Below are 16,953 nucleotides of genomic sequence, written 5' to 3' on the forward strand. Positions count from 1 at the left end.
TAAACCACAATTCCAAGTAGTGATGAGCTTCACAACATTGAGCTGTCTCCACCTGGCCGGCCACCGAGGAGCGAGGACACGCTCATTAAAAGGGAATGAGGGTAGAAGTAGTTGGGAGAGCATGTAAGCCTTCCAGGGGACAAATGGTTAAAGAGGTGGCGTCCGACCCCCTCAAGAGCTACGGCCGCTGTGCAGGCCTCGGACAGAGCTGGCGCAGCCAGAGGCACTGGGGAAGCACCGCCCCGCAAGGCCGACAGAGGGCGCGCGAGCCGGCGGCCCCGCCCCGTGAACGCGTGCGCGGGGGGCGTTCCCGCCGCCAGGCATCAGCAATCTATCCGGGAGCGGCGGGTGGTCGGCGCGGCGTGCTCGGCGGCGGCTCTAGGCGTTCGGGTGCCTGCGGGGAACGGACTGACGGACGGACGCACGCACGCACGCGCGGGGCGGCGAGGCGACGGCGGCGGGTCTCCAGGTGGCGGCGTCGGGCTCTGGGAGCTGCAGCGGCACAAGGAGAGGATGGCGGAGTCTTCGGACAAGCTCTACCGAGTCGAGTACGCCAAGAGTGGCCGCGCCTCCTGCAAGAAATGCAGCGAGAGCATCCCCAAGGACTCGCTGCGGATGGCCATCATGGTGCAGGTGCGGGCGGCAGGGCCGCTTTGTGCGCGGCGGGGCTTCCGTGTCCGGGAGGGGTGGGGGGAGGGCTTGCCGAGAGGAGCGGGCCGGGCCGGGCCGGCCCTTCGCAGTCCGCGCGGGGTCTGTGGGCTCTGCTGCTCCCCGTGCGGCCCACCGGGTGGACCTTCCAGAAGGTTTTGCCGATCTTGCAGGAAAAGCCCGGGAAATACGGTCTGAAGCTGGTGGTGTCTTTTTCTTTGTAAAAATAAGGAATCGCTTCTATTACCGTTCGCCCCAGAGGAAGATACGTGTGCGTGGTCTTTAGAGGTTCTGTTGATTTTCACTGACCTCTAGGGAAAAATCATTGACCTACCTTTTTCTGGAAGATTTTTGTCCTACATTGATGGTGGCGACCGGCACGCGAGAAATTTTTTATAACCTATTTTTGGGTGTCACTTCAACACCCACTCGCTCTCATTTTTTTTTAATTATGGAAAATAGTGTAATTCGATGTCATTTCCGTACAGTGCATTCACTTTTTTCCTGATTCGTGGTTTAAAGTAACATTTCCCTAAACTTTCCAGGTTTATAGTCTTGTTTTCTTGGTGCATTTTCAGCTATCTGGTTTGAGTAAGAGTGGCTTGGGGGTGGGGGGCTCCTCATTGGGACTTCTGGACAGATTTGGGGAGTCTCCGTTTTGGGTCCCCTGAGGCTTGGGGGATGTCGTGGGGGTGTTGGAGTGCTCTGTGAGGTGTGTCCCAAAGCCCCTGCCAAAAGGGCTCCTGCCTTTTCCAATCTCCTGTGTAATCTTGATTCTCACCTCTCCTGTCTCCCCACCTCCATCATAAAGCTGTCTATTGTCCAAGCTTAGTACTCATGGTCAAGGTAACTTGATTTCTTCCCTGTGGTGAGGCAGTACTGTGTTTTAGGAAAGACTGGGGACCCCTCACTGGATTTTCAATACTTAATGGGGTGGAGGGGGGTGGGTACCAAGTAGTCAGCTTATTTCATTTACTGACAAGGCAGGGACCAGGGCTGTCTTGTTATTCTCAATACTGGGTGCAGAGTACTTATTCATTCAGTAAACACAGGCACTGTGTTGGGTACTAGGCGCACAAAGACTGCACCCCTGGGAGCTTCCTGTTCAGTTAAAGGGAGAATGAGTGGTAACCATTGCTGTCCAGGGGTTCGTGCTACCGTTGGAGCTGTGCCCTAGACATTGTGCCGAGGTTGGGAGCTCGGTGAGGAGGTTAGGAGTCATCACCGTAGTGGCAGGAAGTCGAGGGTGGAATAGCAGACAAGGCCTGCCATCTGAAGAGCCACAGCTCCCACTGAGTGTCTTTGAGCTTTCCCCTGGACGTCTGGGCGGCTGATCTTCCAAAACTCCCTCGTCGGGCAGGGCCTGTCACCTGGGGTCCATGGGATGTGGATGGAAGGTCTGTGAGTTGAGATGAGAACAAATTTACATCTCCATTTTCACTGACCTCTGGGTAAAAATCATTATTTTCTCGAATCATGAGTGTAAGACACAAAGGCGTATGAGCAGTATTTGCAATTTTTGTCATCGATGTTAATTACAGATATTTTCATATCACTTTACATTTGTTGGGAATTTATCATTTACGCTCATCACTGCTTCAAAATTACAGTACTGTCAGGGTGGGTGCTGGATCTTATTTTATGCTTTTAGCTCATGGGTTATTGTATTCCTGTAAGCTTTTTAACTGGTTTCCTTTGTGAGGCTCTTTTGTCATGTATTTTCGAACGTTATTCTGTGGAAGGTTCTTCCGTAGGCTTCACCAGACAGCCGAAAAGGACCCTGTTCTTTGGACAGGCAGGTTACCTAACATTCAGGGCCGTGAGGCAGGGACAGTGAGGAGTAAAGAGGGCTGGGTCTGGGGGAGTCTGGGGTGGCTCCACTGAGAAATCAGTTCCTGAACCAAATAAAGTTTAACATCCCGGGCCCTCTTTTTGGCATACTTGATAGTGAAGGAACTTTTTTATTATTGAAAGTGTGTTTTCCTGTCATTGTAATTAGGGAGTGGGTTTTTAATTCTGAACGGTAGGCCGAGCTGGTGGGGGCCTGAAAGAAAGAAGCCATTCTTCTCCCACTGGGGTTTAAAAACCATTTACATTTGTATGGGAGGATTGTTCTCTGAGTATCAAATACCTGATACTTCAGCTGGTTGTGCCCGGGGGCAGCCTTGAGGGGATGGACTGGGAGGCGGGTGTGGTGGGCCATTGTGTTCTTCTGTCTTGGCGGGGTGAGGGGCACACATCGGGTCTCACAGTGTGGTGACCGACTCTCCTTGGGATGGCTGGGCAGTGGAGCGTGGCTGGTTGAGGACCCTGGGGTGGTGCTCAGTAAGTGTTTGCTGAATGCACAAAGATTCTGCTGCTTGCCTGAGCCATGCAGCTGCCAGAGTCTTGTGACCTTGGTCTAGTTCCCTGCCATATCATTCTCAGTCTTAAGTTCTAAAGTAAAGCCCTGCTTTGGTCAAGGGCTCCTTTCTCTTTTAGGGATGGGATTGCGGGGCAGGGCGTTTACAGTCCCCCAAGCTTGTGCTCTGAGTATGCTTTTGGACAGCACCCCTGAGATGCCTGGAACTGCATGGGTAGTTGGGGACACAGCACTCAGACCGAAGTTGAAGGGGCAGGTGCGAGGCCCTGGCAGAGCCAAGAAGAAATGGCACAACCACGAATTCCATTGTGGGTGAAGCCACTGAGTCACATTCCCCCCACCCCCTTTGCATGAGTGGATCCTGAGCCTTGCAGAGGAGGGCAGAGGAGGGTAGACGAGGGGTACCGAGGCAGAGAGAACCAGGTGGAGGCCCCTGCAGATGTAACAAGATAGCCAGGTGTTTCAAGGAGGTGTCTGCTGCCTTGGCTAAAGTTCGAGAGCCAGAACACGAGTCTGCTCTGGAATGCCATTTGTTGTCTGGTTTGGGGGCACCTCTTTACCACAGCAGGAATGCCACCCTCCTTTATGCTTTTTTCCTTCCAGACTGGGGGCATTCCACAAACACCCTGAGTGTCCCCTCTGAGTAGATGTTGCCAGGTGCTGGCAAGACAGGCATTGATCAATCAGCCAAATGGGTCATTCTTAACTGTGGGGGGCTGTGGGGGGTTTTAGGGGGACCTGAGGAAGTGCCATTGCCGAGTAGGGCTGGGGAGCGTTCTGGGCCGAGGGAGCAGCTGCCACTGCTGTCAACCCTGGCTGCTTGATGCTGAGGCACCCTGGAGGTGCCCCGGCCTGACCTTATGTTTTAATCTATTAAATCTAGAAAGAGGCGGCTCACACAGTGAGAGGCCTTGACGCTGCTTTATCAGACTATTTCCCCTGCCCCACAGCTCCATCCTTCAAGTTCTGTATGGTGTTTACTTCTAATGCTGTTGTAATAGTTTCATTCCATTTGCATGGCGTTCAGCTTCATGTTCTGTGAAAGCAGATGTTTGGGGCCTCCTTGTCTTCGGCAGAACCGTTCATGTATTTTTTAATAGCTCTTCCTGCCCAGCAGTGTAGTGGAAGGAACCATGGTGTCAGATTCAAGTTGGAGCTGAGTCACTTGCTGCCAGCGTGGACATCTCCCACCCAGGCATCTGTGACATGAGGGTGCTGCTTCCCACCCAGAAGCAGTCGTGGGTGTCAGGGACCAAGTACATGTCAGTGTTCATCCCACTCTGCCAGTCACTGTCACTTCCGCTCTGTAAAACTTGGGAGCGCCTGGCACTGTCATAGTGAAAGCCTGATACTGCCAAGTCGGTACCCACCCAAGTGTGAGGCTTCAAATGAAAGAAAACTGGTGTGAGGGGAACCACCTCTCCCACGTGGCCCGATGTCCCAGTTCCTGCTTCGGGAAATGGCACCTCCTGCAGGCCCGCGAGCAAGCTGACAGTCTAGCTGCAGGCCCAGGAGCTGGACCCACGCTCTTTCTGTCTCCCGCGTGGAAGTTAATTCATTCCACTCGGGCCTGTGCGGCCGCTGTGAGCCTGCCACTGTCTTTCGACACATTTTCTCTGCCTGGCCCATTACCTGGGACTCATTCCTCGTTATCTGAACTGCAGAGGCACTTCCAGAGCCCCTTCTGGGCCCGACTCCCGGCCGGACACTGCACGATGGGGACTCAGAACGGGCGTCTGGTGTGCATTTTACTATCTCTGAGGCAAAGCATGTCACTGGAACATGGTGGCGTGTGGCTAAAAGGTACATGGGCAGAACACGATTCAAAAACAGCACCGTCCCCGTGGGTGTCCTGTGTCCTGAGAGCAAGGGCTCACTCAGCAGCAGCAGGTGCAGCTTCCGCAGCTAGAGGGGAGGATCCTGAGGCGTGTGTGACGGGGCTGCTGGTTTTCATCCATTTGTAGCTCTCCACAGGCCATGTGGCACGGCCGTCCTCGCTTCACAGATAAGGAAGCACGGGTTTGGTGCGTTTCGCTGCTGAGGGCTGGGCTCGACGCTGAGTGGGAGGCCGACTGCTCATTCACCCCTCTCTCTGATTCCCATCCTAGTCTCCCATGTTCGATGGCAAAGTCCCACACTGGTACCACTTCTCCTGCTTCTGGAAGGTCGGCCACTCCATCTGGCAGCCTGATGTTGAGGTGGATGGGTTCTCTGAGCTCCGGTGGGATGACCAGCAGAAAGTTAAGAAGACTGCGGAGGCTGGAGGGGTGACAGGTGCGTACACACCAAGGAGGCACAGGTGTCACCCCTCGACCCCATGGTTTCCAGGGGGCCTTTTCCAAGGAAGCAAAAAAAAAAAGTCCTTCGGCTCGCCACTCCTTGTCTCAGACATGTGCATACAGATAGCAAGGTGCCCACGTTATGTTCGCGCACGTCATCCACCCAGCTTCGTCCTGTTGCAGGATTATTTTCCAGATGCCTGAAACATGGCCTTTATTTAAATTTGTTGTTGTTGTGGTAGACTTTATTTTTTTACAGCAGTTTTAGGTTCACAGCAACAGAGAGAGTTCCCGTGGACCCCCTGCCCCACCCTCAACAACCCCCACCAGATGGTGCAGTCGGCACAGTCAGTGAACCTGCCCTGGCACATCATCGTCACCCGAAGTCCATAGTTGACATTAGGGTTCACTCACGGCGTCGTACATTCTGTGGCTTTGAACAAATGTGCAACGACATGTGTCCACCATTATAAAATATTTTCACTGCCCTAAAATTCTTCCGTGTTCCACCTGTTCATCTGTCCTCCTCCTCGAACCCCTGGCCACCACTGATCTTTACTGACTCCACAGTTTCACCTTTCAGAATGTCATGTAGTTAGAATCACACATTATTTAGTCTTTCCAGATTGTCTTATTCCACTTGGTAATATGCATATAAAGTTCTCGCATATCTTTTCGTAGTTTGATAACTTAATCCTCTTCAGTGCCACGTAATACTTCATTGTCTGGATGTCCCGTGGTTTGTTTATCCATTCACCTACCTGCTAAGAAACTTTTTGGTGGCTTTCGAGTTTGGGCAATTATGAAGAAGCTAATACAAACATCCAAGTTTTCCACTTATTTGGGTAAATACCAAGGAGCACGATTGCTGGATCTTCTGGTAAGAGTATGTTTAGTTTTGTAAGAAACTGCCACACTGTCTTCCAAAGTAGCTGTACCAGTTGGCATTCCCACCAGCAGTGAGCGAGTTCTGTGCTCCGCCTCTTGCCAGCATTCGATGTTGGCCTTTCTGACAGGTGCGCAGTGGTATCTTGTTTTCATTTGCAGTTCCCTAATGCCATATGTGGAGCATCCTTCCAGGTTTTTTGCCATCTGTATATCTTCTTTGGCGAAGTGACTGTTCAGATATTTTCTCCATTTTTTAATCAGGTTTTATTGACTTTTAAGGGTTCTTTGTATATTTTGGAATCCTTTATCAAATATGTTTTTTGCAGATATATTCTCCCCAGTCGTGCCTTGTCTTTCTTTCCCTTGACATTGTCTTTCACGGTGCGGACGTTTTCAGTTTCAGTGAAGTCCAGCTTATCGATTTTTTCATGGATTTTGTCTGGTGTTGTGTCCGAAAAGTCATCATCATAGCCAAGCTCATCTAAATTTTCTCCTGCATTATCTTCTAGGAGTTTTATACTTTGGGGTTTTACGTTTAAGTCTGTGATCCATTTTGAGTTAATTTTTGTGACAGGTACAGACTCTTTGTCTAGATTAATTTTTTTTGCCTGCAGGTGATCATTTGTTCCAGCGCCACCTGTTGAAAAGTTGTCTGTTCTCCACCATGTTGCCGTTGCTCCTTTGAAACGTCAGTTGACTATATTGACTATATTCGTGGGGGTGTGTTTCTGGGCTCTCTTCTGGTCTGTATATCAGTTTGTATATTTCCATTACCACAGTCTCGATTACTGTAACTTCATAGTCAATCTTGAAGTCAGGGCGTGTCGGTCCTCTGAATCTTCTGGGTCTTTTCCCTCTCAGATGAGTCAGTTTGGCAGTATTCACAAACTTAACTTGCTGGGATGCCTTTAAATTTTAAATAGTCAGGTTTTTTTTAATCACTTTTTGAAAGAGGTCTTCCAAGACTGCATTCTCATTTCTCTGCCTTCTTAGATGACCCAGTTTAACCTGTTCCTGTGACTGTAGGCTGTTGATGGGAACAAAGCTATTTGTGCCAGTGCTAAACCGTTTTCTCTATCTGCCTGTTCTTTTAACTGTCATTGTGTTTGTCTCCAGCTGCTTCTGATCTGCTGGAAACCGAGAGATCTGAAACATAGCTCAGAATTGTGAATAAAACCAGTAAATTAGCAAACTAAGGGTCTGGAGAGTGAACATCAGTTATAGCAGAGGACAGTGTAATGATTTGTCTTGTTTTGTGGTCATTTTCCCTTTCGTGTTCAAGATAGTGGGGATTATCCTTTCAGGGACCTAGATAGCTTATATCTAGTTATAATTTATATGTATTATATAATTTTATAATATGAAAAGGCACAGTAACTTTGCTGTAAATGTGTTTCTTGTGAAACCATCATAAGTCATAAAGTTACGTTTCTATCAACTAATTATCTAAGGATTTTTTGTCCAAAGAGCCTAACAATATATTTAGATATACAAAAGTTGAAATTATCCTAGATCTTGTAAGTCAGAAATAACTATCATTGACATTGTGAGGTGTCTCCGTAGGAAATTATTTTGTATTCGGATATTGATTCATGTATGTGTATGTTTTCGTTCCTGAAGAAATGAGACTCTTCCCTAAGTGTTACTTTTTTTTAAATGCTCAGTCGCTTTTTTGGAGGTAAAATATACGTAACAGTATTTACTGTCTTAACCATTTTTAATTGCACAATTCAGTGGCATTAAGCACATTCACATTGTTGTGACACCATCACCGCCATCCATCTCCAGAACTTTTTCATCTCCCCAAACTGGGACCCTGTCCCCATTAAACAGTAACTCCCCATTGTTCCAACCCCCACCGCAGTCCCTGGTAACCACTTTTATTTCTGTCTGTGAATTTGACAACTCTAGGAAGCGTGTGTAAGTGGAATCGTACAGTATTTGCCCTTTTGTGTCTGGCTGTTTCGTTCAGCACAATGTCTTCAACAAATTTCACGTGTAGCATGTGTCAGCATTTCCTTTTCAGAGCCGACTAATGTTCCATTGTATGTATATGTCACATTTTCTATCCATTCATCAGTGAACATCGGGAGTTGTTTCTACCTTTTGGCAAGTGTAAATGATGCTGCTGTGAACATTGGTGTACAAAAGTCCGTTCCAGACCCTGCTTTCTATTCTCTCATGTGTATGTTCAGAAGCGGAATTGCTAGACCCTATAATTCTGTGTTTAATTTTTGTATAACTGCCATACTGGTTTTCACAGCAGCTGCACCATTTTGCATCCCCACCAGCAATACACAAGGTTTTGATTTCTCCAGGTCCTTATCAACTTTTGTTTTCGGGGGTGGGGGGTTTGGTTTGGTTTGGTTTGGTTTTAGTAATACCCAGCCAGTTGGTTCGAAATGGTATTTTATTATGGTTTTGATTTGTGTTTCCCCAGTTAATTAGTGCTATTGACCTACATACTGCATTTTACAACTTAATGTTTACTCTTTTCACATTGAAAGTTTCCATTATCTCCATCATTTTCAAAAGATACATAGTATTCCTTTATTGAGGTTTTGCTAAATTTCGTGCATCGTTCAAGCACATGACATATATTTCATCAAATCCTTGTAGCAGCTCTTGATCAGTTTTCACTGATGAGGACCTGAGACACTGAAAGGTTAGGTAACTGGGCCAAGGTCATGCTGGTGGTAAGTGCCTGAGCCAGGATTCAGATGCACACGGTCTTGCTTTTGAGGCTAGACTTTTAACAAAACATTTAACTGTTAGAAATGGAGCGGCTGCAAACTTCTTGTACACCTCGGGCACCTGTCCAGTTATTTCTTTTCAATTCCAAGAAGTGGAATTACTGCTCAGAGAAGTGAGCTGTTTTCGGGCCTTCTGTGTGCGCCAAACTGCCTTCCAGACGGTTGCATCAGCTATACTTGTACCGACGGTATGGAACACGCCCGTTTCTCCGCTTCCACCCGCCCCCAAGTATTTTCATTCCTTTTCATTTTGCTCCTAGTGAGGTAGAACATTTTGTCGCATGTTTATTATTCGTTCGTATTACTTTGATATTTGTGTGTGATCTTGCCTCATCGTTTGTTTGTCTTTTTCTTAAACACGTAAGATACTAATTCTTAGTCACGTTTTGCAAGTATTTTTCCTTGTTTGACCTTTTTCTTTCAGATTAATTTCTTGTATGTTTTGTCACATTGAAGCTTCATCTTTGACTAAATGTTCTTATAGTTTTATGTCTCCTCATTGACGGTATCTGTTTTTGGTATCTTAAAATCTTTTATCTGGAATTTTAAAAATAATGTGCATACAGGTATATGCACAAACTTTAAGTAACAGTTCAGTGAGTTTTGACAAATGCATACACACATCTGATGTACACACCCCAGAAAGTTCCCTTAAGTGCTTTCCCACCACCCAGGTAACCACTGTTCTGATTTCTAAACCCATGGACACATTTTGTGTGATTTAGAATTTTAGGAAAAAATAAATAGTGTATGTTTTCCCGGTAGGTTGTTTTCACTCAGCATGTCTGTGAGACTCACCTGGGTTGTCTCGTGTGTCATCAGTCAAGTTCTTTTCTATACCCAGGAGCAGTCCTCTGAGTGTGTCAGTTCGTTTGTCCATTCTTCTATATTGGTGACTTCAGGTCGTTGCTGGTTTGGGGCTGTTACATACAAATACAGCTGTTGTATTGATGTTTGTGTACGGGTCTCTGTATACACGTGCTCTCATTTCTCTTGGGTGAATACTCAGGAATGGAGTGGCAGATCATTGGGTAGATGTGTGTTCAGCTTTTTATAGAACCTGCCAGACTGTTTTCCAGAGTTGTTGCACCATTTTACATCCCCACCAGGAGGATGCGGGAGTTTTGGTCCCTGCACTTCCTTGCCCTCACTTGGTGTGGCCACTTTTTAATAATAGCCATGCTAATAGGTGTGTAGTGATATCTTGCCATAGTTTTAAGTTGCACTTGTCTTTTTATTATTGAGTTATAAGAGTTTGTAGACTATTCTAGATACAAGTTATTAGATATAAATAATGTGAATTACCTTCTTTTTTATAAAATTATTGACAGTTTTTGAAGAGCAGTAGTTTTTCACTTTGATGAAGTCCTGTTTGTTGATTTTCCCCCCTTTTTTGGTTAGTGCCTTCTGTCTCTTAAATCTGTTTGCCTGCTATAAAGTCATGAAGATATACTCCTCATTTTTTCAGGAGGTTTTGTAGTATTAGCTTTTATATTTAGGTTTGTGATTTGTCTTGAATTTATATTGTGTGCGGAGTCGTGTTTTGTTGTTTTTTTCCATGTGGATATCCTTTTGTTCCAGCACCATTTGTTGAAGAGACTGGCTTCTGTGTTAAAACCAGTTGGCTGCATAACTGTAGGTCTAGGCTTGGTCTCCATTTCATTCTATTGATCTATCTGTCCACCAATACCCCACCGTTTTAATTCCTGTAACTTCATAGGAAGTTATGAAACCATGCAATGTAATTCCTTTAATTTTGTTCTTTTTCAGCATTGTTTTGACCTTTCTAGGTCCTTTGTAATTTCTTATAAATTTTGTAGTAAATTTGTGAATTTCTCCCCCCAAATGATTTTGATTGGCATTGCATTGAATCTATAGATTAAATTGGGAAAATTTGACATCTTGATAAATTGAGCCTTCTAATCCATAAATATATATCTCCATTTATTTAGTTCTTTAATTTCAGCAAAGTCTTATAGAGTCAATGTAGAGGTCTCGCATGTCTTGTTAAATTTATCCCTTAAGTCTTCTGTGTATTTTAATGCTAGTGAAATAGTAGTATGCTTTAATTTCCTGTTTTGTATGTTTGTTGCTAGTATATAGGTATGTTTTATATATTGACCCTGTGCTCTGCAAATTTGCTAAATTCACTTAATGGTACTCGTAGCTTTTTTGTATATTTCCGAGGATATCCTGCATATGTAATAATCATGTCATTCTACAAATAGAGATGCCTTTACTTGTTCTTTTCTAAACCTTTTATTTCTTTTTCTTGTCTTAACGTACTTACTAGAACCTCTAATACAGGATTGACTAGAAGTGGTGAGAGAAGACAGCTTTGTCTTATTCCTGATCATAGGAGGGAAATACTCAGCCTTGGGATTTATTTTTAGATGAGAAAAGACGAAAAGACTCTAGCTTTTATCCCAAATACTTAGCCACTTATCCTCAAGATTCTTTGTTGAATGATTCAGCCTTACCCTACTAACTAGAAATGCTACCTTTACCACTTGTTTAATCTTACATGTTCCCGTTAATTCCACATTTAACTTTGATAGCTAAAAGTATAATGGAAATTAGAAGGCAGAGTTAGAATTTAGTACGTTGCAAGGCTTTCGTAGTAAGCACTTAGTAAGTACTTTCCAAAGTGTGGGAGGGGGCTCCAGAGGATGTGGAGAGAAATGGAAGCTGAGATGACCAGCAGCTAACACTGTGCTGTTCCCGAGCCTGTCTGAGGAAGGTTTTTATTTTATTGCCAGAAAAGAAGTTCTGTTAACCGGCCACCGTGGTTAGGAACAGGATAGGTTAGGTGGGCTAGCCGTAGTTGCCCCAAACACAAGCTGTCCTAGAAGAAGAACCCTGGGGGTGGGGGGCAGGACAGGGACCCGCAGCTGCAGTGAGGTCATCGGGGTGAGCATTGCTGTGTTCAATTCTTCAGGCAAAGGCCAAGATGGCGTTGGCGGCAAGACGGAGAAGACACTGGGTGACTTTGCAGCGGAGTACGCCAAGTCCAACAGGAGCACGTGCAAGGGCTGTATGGAGAAGATAGAAAAGGTAAGAATGTAGGGCTTCAGATATCGGGCTTTATGGAGTTTTTACATTGGATGTCATTGAGATCCCAAAAGAAAAGACAGAATGGGACTTTAAATGCTACCTCAACACTAGTGGTTGAAAAAAAGCGAAGGTCTCGGTAGAGACAAGAGGTGACAATGACTTTTCTTCCAGACAGTCTGGCCGTAACTACCCACGGTCAAGTCCTCGTGTGCGTAGCTGCAGTAGCTGCACCACTCCTAGGACTTGGGGGTCTGGAAAGCGTTTCCACGGAGGGTGGGAGGGGGTTCGTGTCCGGGCTCAGCAGTGGCTGGGAAGCTGTCATCTGTTTGATGGCAGCGTTAGGCTTAAGGAGCGGATTTGCTCCCTGACGAGAGTCTCCAGGCTTGTGCTTCATTAGAGGAACTTCATTGACCACCCTTTCCTGTTCTGGCCCTGAAGATTGACAGCTGGTTGGGTGGGAGGGAGCAGGGCACACGGGTGGAAGGGCAGTCCTGTCCCTCCAGCCTTGTCACCGTTCTCTGGTCTTGTGCAAACATTCCGTTTGATTAGTCAAAGGCACTGATTGGAGGTTCCTGCCTCCTCAGAGCCTTGTACTGGAAGCTGAGGTGAGTCAATGGGATTTAGAAAGGAAAACCATGACATTGCTAGATCTTCTCCAGCTACAGATTGGAGGCAAAAGTTAAGGGTCCTAGGGGAATGTCTAGGAGCTTTATGCTGTTCAGTGTTGCGTGGCCCGAAATGTAGTTTTACGTAGTGTCAGCACCCCTCGAGCTGGGTCGCCTGCATCCGGGGCTCGCAGGCACGGAACTCTCCCAGGAGTGTCAGGCCTGGACCTGTGAACCTGGACGGATGGCAGGACGAGGTTCTGGCCTGTGGGTTTATTAGGGGCTTCATATGTGTAAACAGACCAAAGAGGTGGGGGATGCAGAACATGCCGGCTGGGGTCGGGAGCCCGCTTTGGCTCCTGGGCCTGGGCGTAGCATCCCAGATGATGTCTGAGGCCACGGCTCCACCCCAGTATACTATGCGAGGTGTTCTCGTGCCCACTGTGGGTCTGCAGAACATCCTTAAGCCAGTGTCAGCACTTCCTCAGTTTGCCCAGGCAGGCAGGTAGGTAAGTAGTTGGAGTTGGCCCCATTTAAAATAGGGGTGCTGGGGCTCAAAGCTAACACACAATCCTTAGTAGCATAAAAGAGCCGAAACGGCAGAGCAGCCTTTGCATTGCCCCTGGCATGGACCTGAGGCCCCTTATGGGCTGGAACAGACTGGTTTTGTCACCCCATGCTCCTGATGGCTCACCACCCTTCTCATTTCCCTTGGTACCACATTTGGTTTTTCCTGCAGGGCCAGATGCGTCTGTCCAAGAAGATGCTGGACCCGGAGAAGCCCCAGCTGGGCATGATCGACCGCTGGTACCACCCGTCCTGCTTTGTTCAGAGCAGAGAGGAGCTGGGCTTCCGGCCCGAGTACAGCGCCAGCCAGCTCAAGGGCTTCAGCCTGCTCTCCCCCGAGGATAAGGAAGCCCTGAAGAAGCAGCTCCCGGGAGTCAAGGGCGAAGGGTGAGTGGAGGGCCGCGGGTGTGGGGTTGCAAAGGGGTTCAGTGAGGGCTTGATGGAGAGAGGCCCAGAGACCCCACAGATTCCGTACCACTCCCATGTTTTTTTGCCAACCATGAGAAAGCCAGGGATGCAGACCACGGACGGCGACCGCTGAGCTCCGCCCCTTCCCCAGCTGTGGAAGCAGCGGATGGCAGGCAAGGGCTGCGGGACACGCCTGGTGGTCTGCTCCGATACCACGCCTGAGCTCTGGGGCCGGCGGAGTGCGTGAGCCCCGCTTCCCTGCAATAGTCTTTGGGGGACATTTAGACACCACTGTCCTGCCCCATCTGAGCAGTCCTCTTGCCCCCCACATGACCCACTTTACTTCCCTGTGGCCACCTTCTGTGTGGCGTGTTCCTTTGTGTCAGAGTGGTGCTGGCAGAATCCTCACCGTTTTTAAATGGAGAAGAGGGGACAGTGGATAAGACGTTACCTGATTCAGAGTTTAGAATGGCGTGGGCTTCACATGGTCATATGGTACGAACGTCTAGGGTGGGAGGACCTATCAGGGACTTACTGGAGTCCGTGGACACGTCTGACTCTCCTGTTTTCCCTCTGCTGGACTTTTGCCCCAGTCTAGCGTTGCTTGGTAACAAGCACATGGAGAGAGCCGTGGCAGGGCCATAGTGTGCGCTGTGCTCCTTGGGCAGTGACTGCCGTATTAGGGTCAGGGTGACCCTGGTGTCATCGAGCAGCCGTCATGCATTATTTCAGTTCGTAGTTCATGCACAGTACATATGGCTCTGGAATATATAAGAAAATTGGGAAATTGGGCCCATGGGTTAAAACGCCCCAGGACGTTGCAGTGTGTGGTACAGGTGTAGGAGTGTGTAAGTCACGCGTGTGCCGTGACAACCACTGGGGTTGCCGGCGCACTTGTGGGATGCCAGGCACGGTGTTCAGCGCTTGATGTGGGATGTTTCATTCAACTGTCACCGCAGTTCCATAGAGTAGCTGGTATTTTCTGTGTTTTCACGGATAAGGAAAAGTGCAAGGCTTTGAAGAACTCTGGTCAGTGTGATGGCTGAAACAGAGTCAACCTCTGTGGCTTTCCAGTCCCGTTTTTAAGGGCTGCCCGTGACCCTCAGTGCCCTCCTCAAATCAGCGATGACACTGCCGAACTTGGTTAGCAGCGTTTGCTTGGGCAGACCGGTGAGCACTGCCTAGGCTGCCACTTCTCGTTTGGGCCTTAAATGGCAGTGCAGCTCACCTCTGAGAACAGCCTCGGCCTTAGGAGCAGCCCCGTGTTTCAGAGTCGAGGCCAGCGCCCCTGGTACTGTGCATTATCTTTCTGCCCCTCAGCTGCAGGCTGGCTTCTAACATTGTTCCTATCAGAACCTTTCAGGCCATCTCGTTTGTGCCAAAAGGTACATGGGGTTTCTGATATCACATGGAGCCTGAGCCCTGGGTCCTGGGTCATTCCAAGGCTCTGGGGCAACCCCCGAGCCCCATCCTTGGCAGCAGAGTACGTTCTGACATGGATGACGCTGGCGCAAACGCTGCCTGAGCAGACAGCGAGCTCCCCAGAGCCCTGTGTGGGAAGCGGGTGTGAGCAGAGCCTGGCAGAGAGGAGTCAAGAACACAGTAAGATACCGTGTCATCCAAGGCACTGGGTTTCCGAGTTTTGATGGCTTTGGTTCTCGTATCCTGCCTCTTTCAGAAAGAGAAAAGGCGATGAGGTGGACGGAATGGACCAAGTGGCCAAGAAGAAATCAAAAAAAGACAAGGATAGTAAGCTCGAAAAGGCCCTCAAGGTGAGTTCTGAGCTGTGTCTCATTTCGCCATTGTCTCAGTTCTCTGTCCTCATTCTGGAAGAAGGTTCAAGGAGGTGAACGAGACTTTTAAAAATTCCCAGATGGACAACTGCTGTTTAATAGCATGGCTTTTTCCCCAGGTGGTTTTCCTTACCCCTTCCCAAAATACCCTTCTTATTTGAAGGAGAACTCACATTAGGCTCCAGGTGCCAGGCGAGCAGCCAGGCTCAGGCAGGAACTGAGCCATCTGTCCCGTCACCAACCTCACACTGAGGTGGTAGATTCGTGCTTCAGCCACATGATACATCACTGCATCCTGGACCCGTAGGGTCACTTGCAAATATTGGAAACTGAATGTTAAGTTCAAGGATGCCAAAGGTTCTTAGCATAGACAGATGCCTTCAAGAGATGAGATTGTTGTATCTTTTTTTAATGAAGATCACGTTTAAGAACCAAAAAGGTCAGTAGTCATTGATCAGAGAGATTCATCACTTGTTGACTGCATTTGCATTGAAGCAAAGTAAAAATTATTAATCAAAAAATGCTAGGTGTTCAGGGACCTAGGGTTGAACAGTCTCCTGGGAACGTGATTTCCATGGGCCACCTGCTTGGCTCTTATGTGAGTCTTTAGTTTTTGCCAGTGGTGTAAAAATTAGAAGCAATTTCTGGTCTGGTTCCACTTGATAAGAAAGACAAAATTTTTTGTGGTTGCTCTTTGCAAAAAATGTGTTCGTTATGTGCCATATCTGGCTGCAGTAGAGCCGAGGTGCTGTTTTGCATTTGCTTTTCGGTGGGTTTGGCCCTCAAGGTGGCTTTGGCCCGACCCTGTCTCTGCTCCAGTGTTGTCAGATAAAAAGAAAGTCAGCAGTCGAAATGCTCACAGTCCCCGCTCCCTGCGCATTCATTGCCGCTGGCTTCCCGTCTTTGGTCAGTCCTGCTGTCATCTGACCTCCTGCTGTCATCTGACCTCCTGCCATGAGACTTTCTCACCTCCATAACCGACGGCCCAGCGCACGGTGCTGTAGGGAGGGGATGTTATTGAGAGGACCCTTACCGTGAAGCCGGGAAACTGCCTTGAATGTGTGAGATGCAGCTTTGCTGGCAAGTTAAAATCCTCACTTGGTGCTGAAGGTGACCCCGTGGCGTTGGCGTAGGTAGGGCTGGCATTTCTACCTCGGTTTTGCAGGGATGGGGTCTGAGGCCGAGGTGTGAATGACTTACCGCCAGCCCTGGCTTTAACTAACGTGGGGAGCTGGCGCCTTCCTTGCGAGGTAGTCATGAGAATAAATGAGACTTGAAAAATGACCCACGACGAGTAGGCACTGTATAACTGTTACCATAGAGATTTAAAACTTCATTTTCAAAAGAGCTCGAATCCAGTCCTGCACGAGACTTAGTATGATACACCCTGAAGAGATCGGCGTATTCGAGCATCACCCCTGCAGCTTTCAGACTGAAGGACAGCCCTGCCCGCCTCCCCGAGCTGCCGGCTGTTGGGCCGGTGGACCTGGGCTTCCAGCTCTTTCCTGTGTCTCCTGGGGTTGGTTTCTCCCGGGGCCCTGGCACTTGGGCCGCAGCCTTCCCCATGCCCCTCAGTGGCCCCCCACCTTCCGTGGT

General features: G+C 48.1%; 1 protein-coding gene across 1 annotated transcript in view; it reads left to right on the forward strand.

Annotated features, from left to right (window-relative positions):
- Window positions 1-435: 435 nt before the first annotated feature.
- The window catches only part of PARP1 (poly(ADP-ribose) polymerase 1), a 38,045-nt gene continuing 21,527 nt past the window's right edge, over window positions 436-16,953 (forward strand). Inside the window, exons 1-5 of the mRNA XM_039883285.1 lie at window positions 436-633; window positions 5,119-5,284; window positions 11,869-11,984; window positions 13,329-13,543; window positions 15,243-15,336. Of these exons, the coding sequence (XP_039739219.1) occupies window positions 514-633; window positions 5,119-5,284; window positions 11,869-11,984; window positions 13,329-13,543; window positions 15,243-15,336 (711 nt within the window). The 5' untranslated portion in view covers window positions 436-513. The remainder of the gene's footprint in view (window positions 634-5,118; window positions 5,285-11,868; window positions 11,985-13,328; window positions 13,544-15,242; window positions 15,337-16,953) is intronic.

This window comes from Pteropus medius, unplaced genomic scaffold (genome assembly GCF_902729225.1).
Source record: "Pteropus medius unplaced genomic scaffold, Ma_sr-lr_union100, whole genome shotgun sequence".
Classification (NCBI taxonomy): domain Eukaryota; kingdom Metazoa; phylum Chordata; class Mammalia; order Chiroptera; family Pteropodidae; genus Pteropus; species Pteropus medius.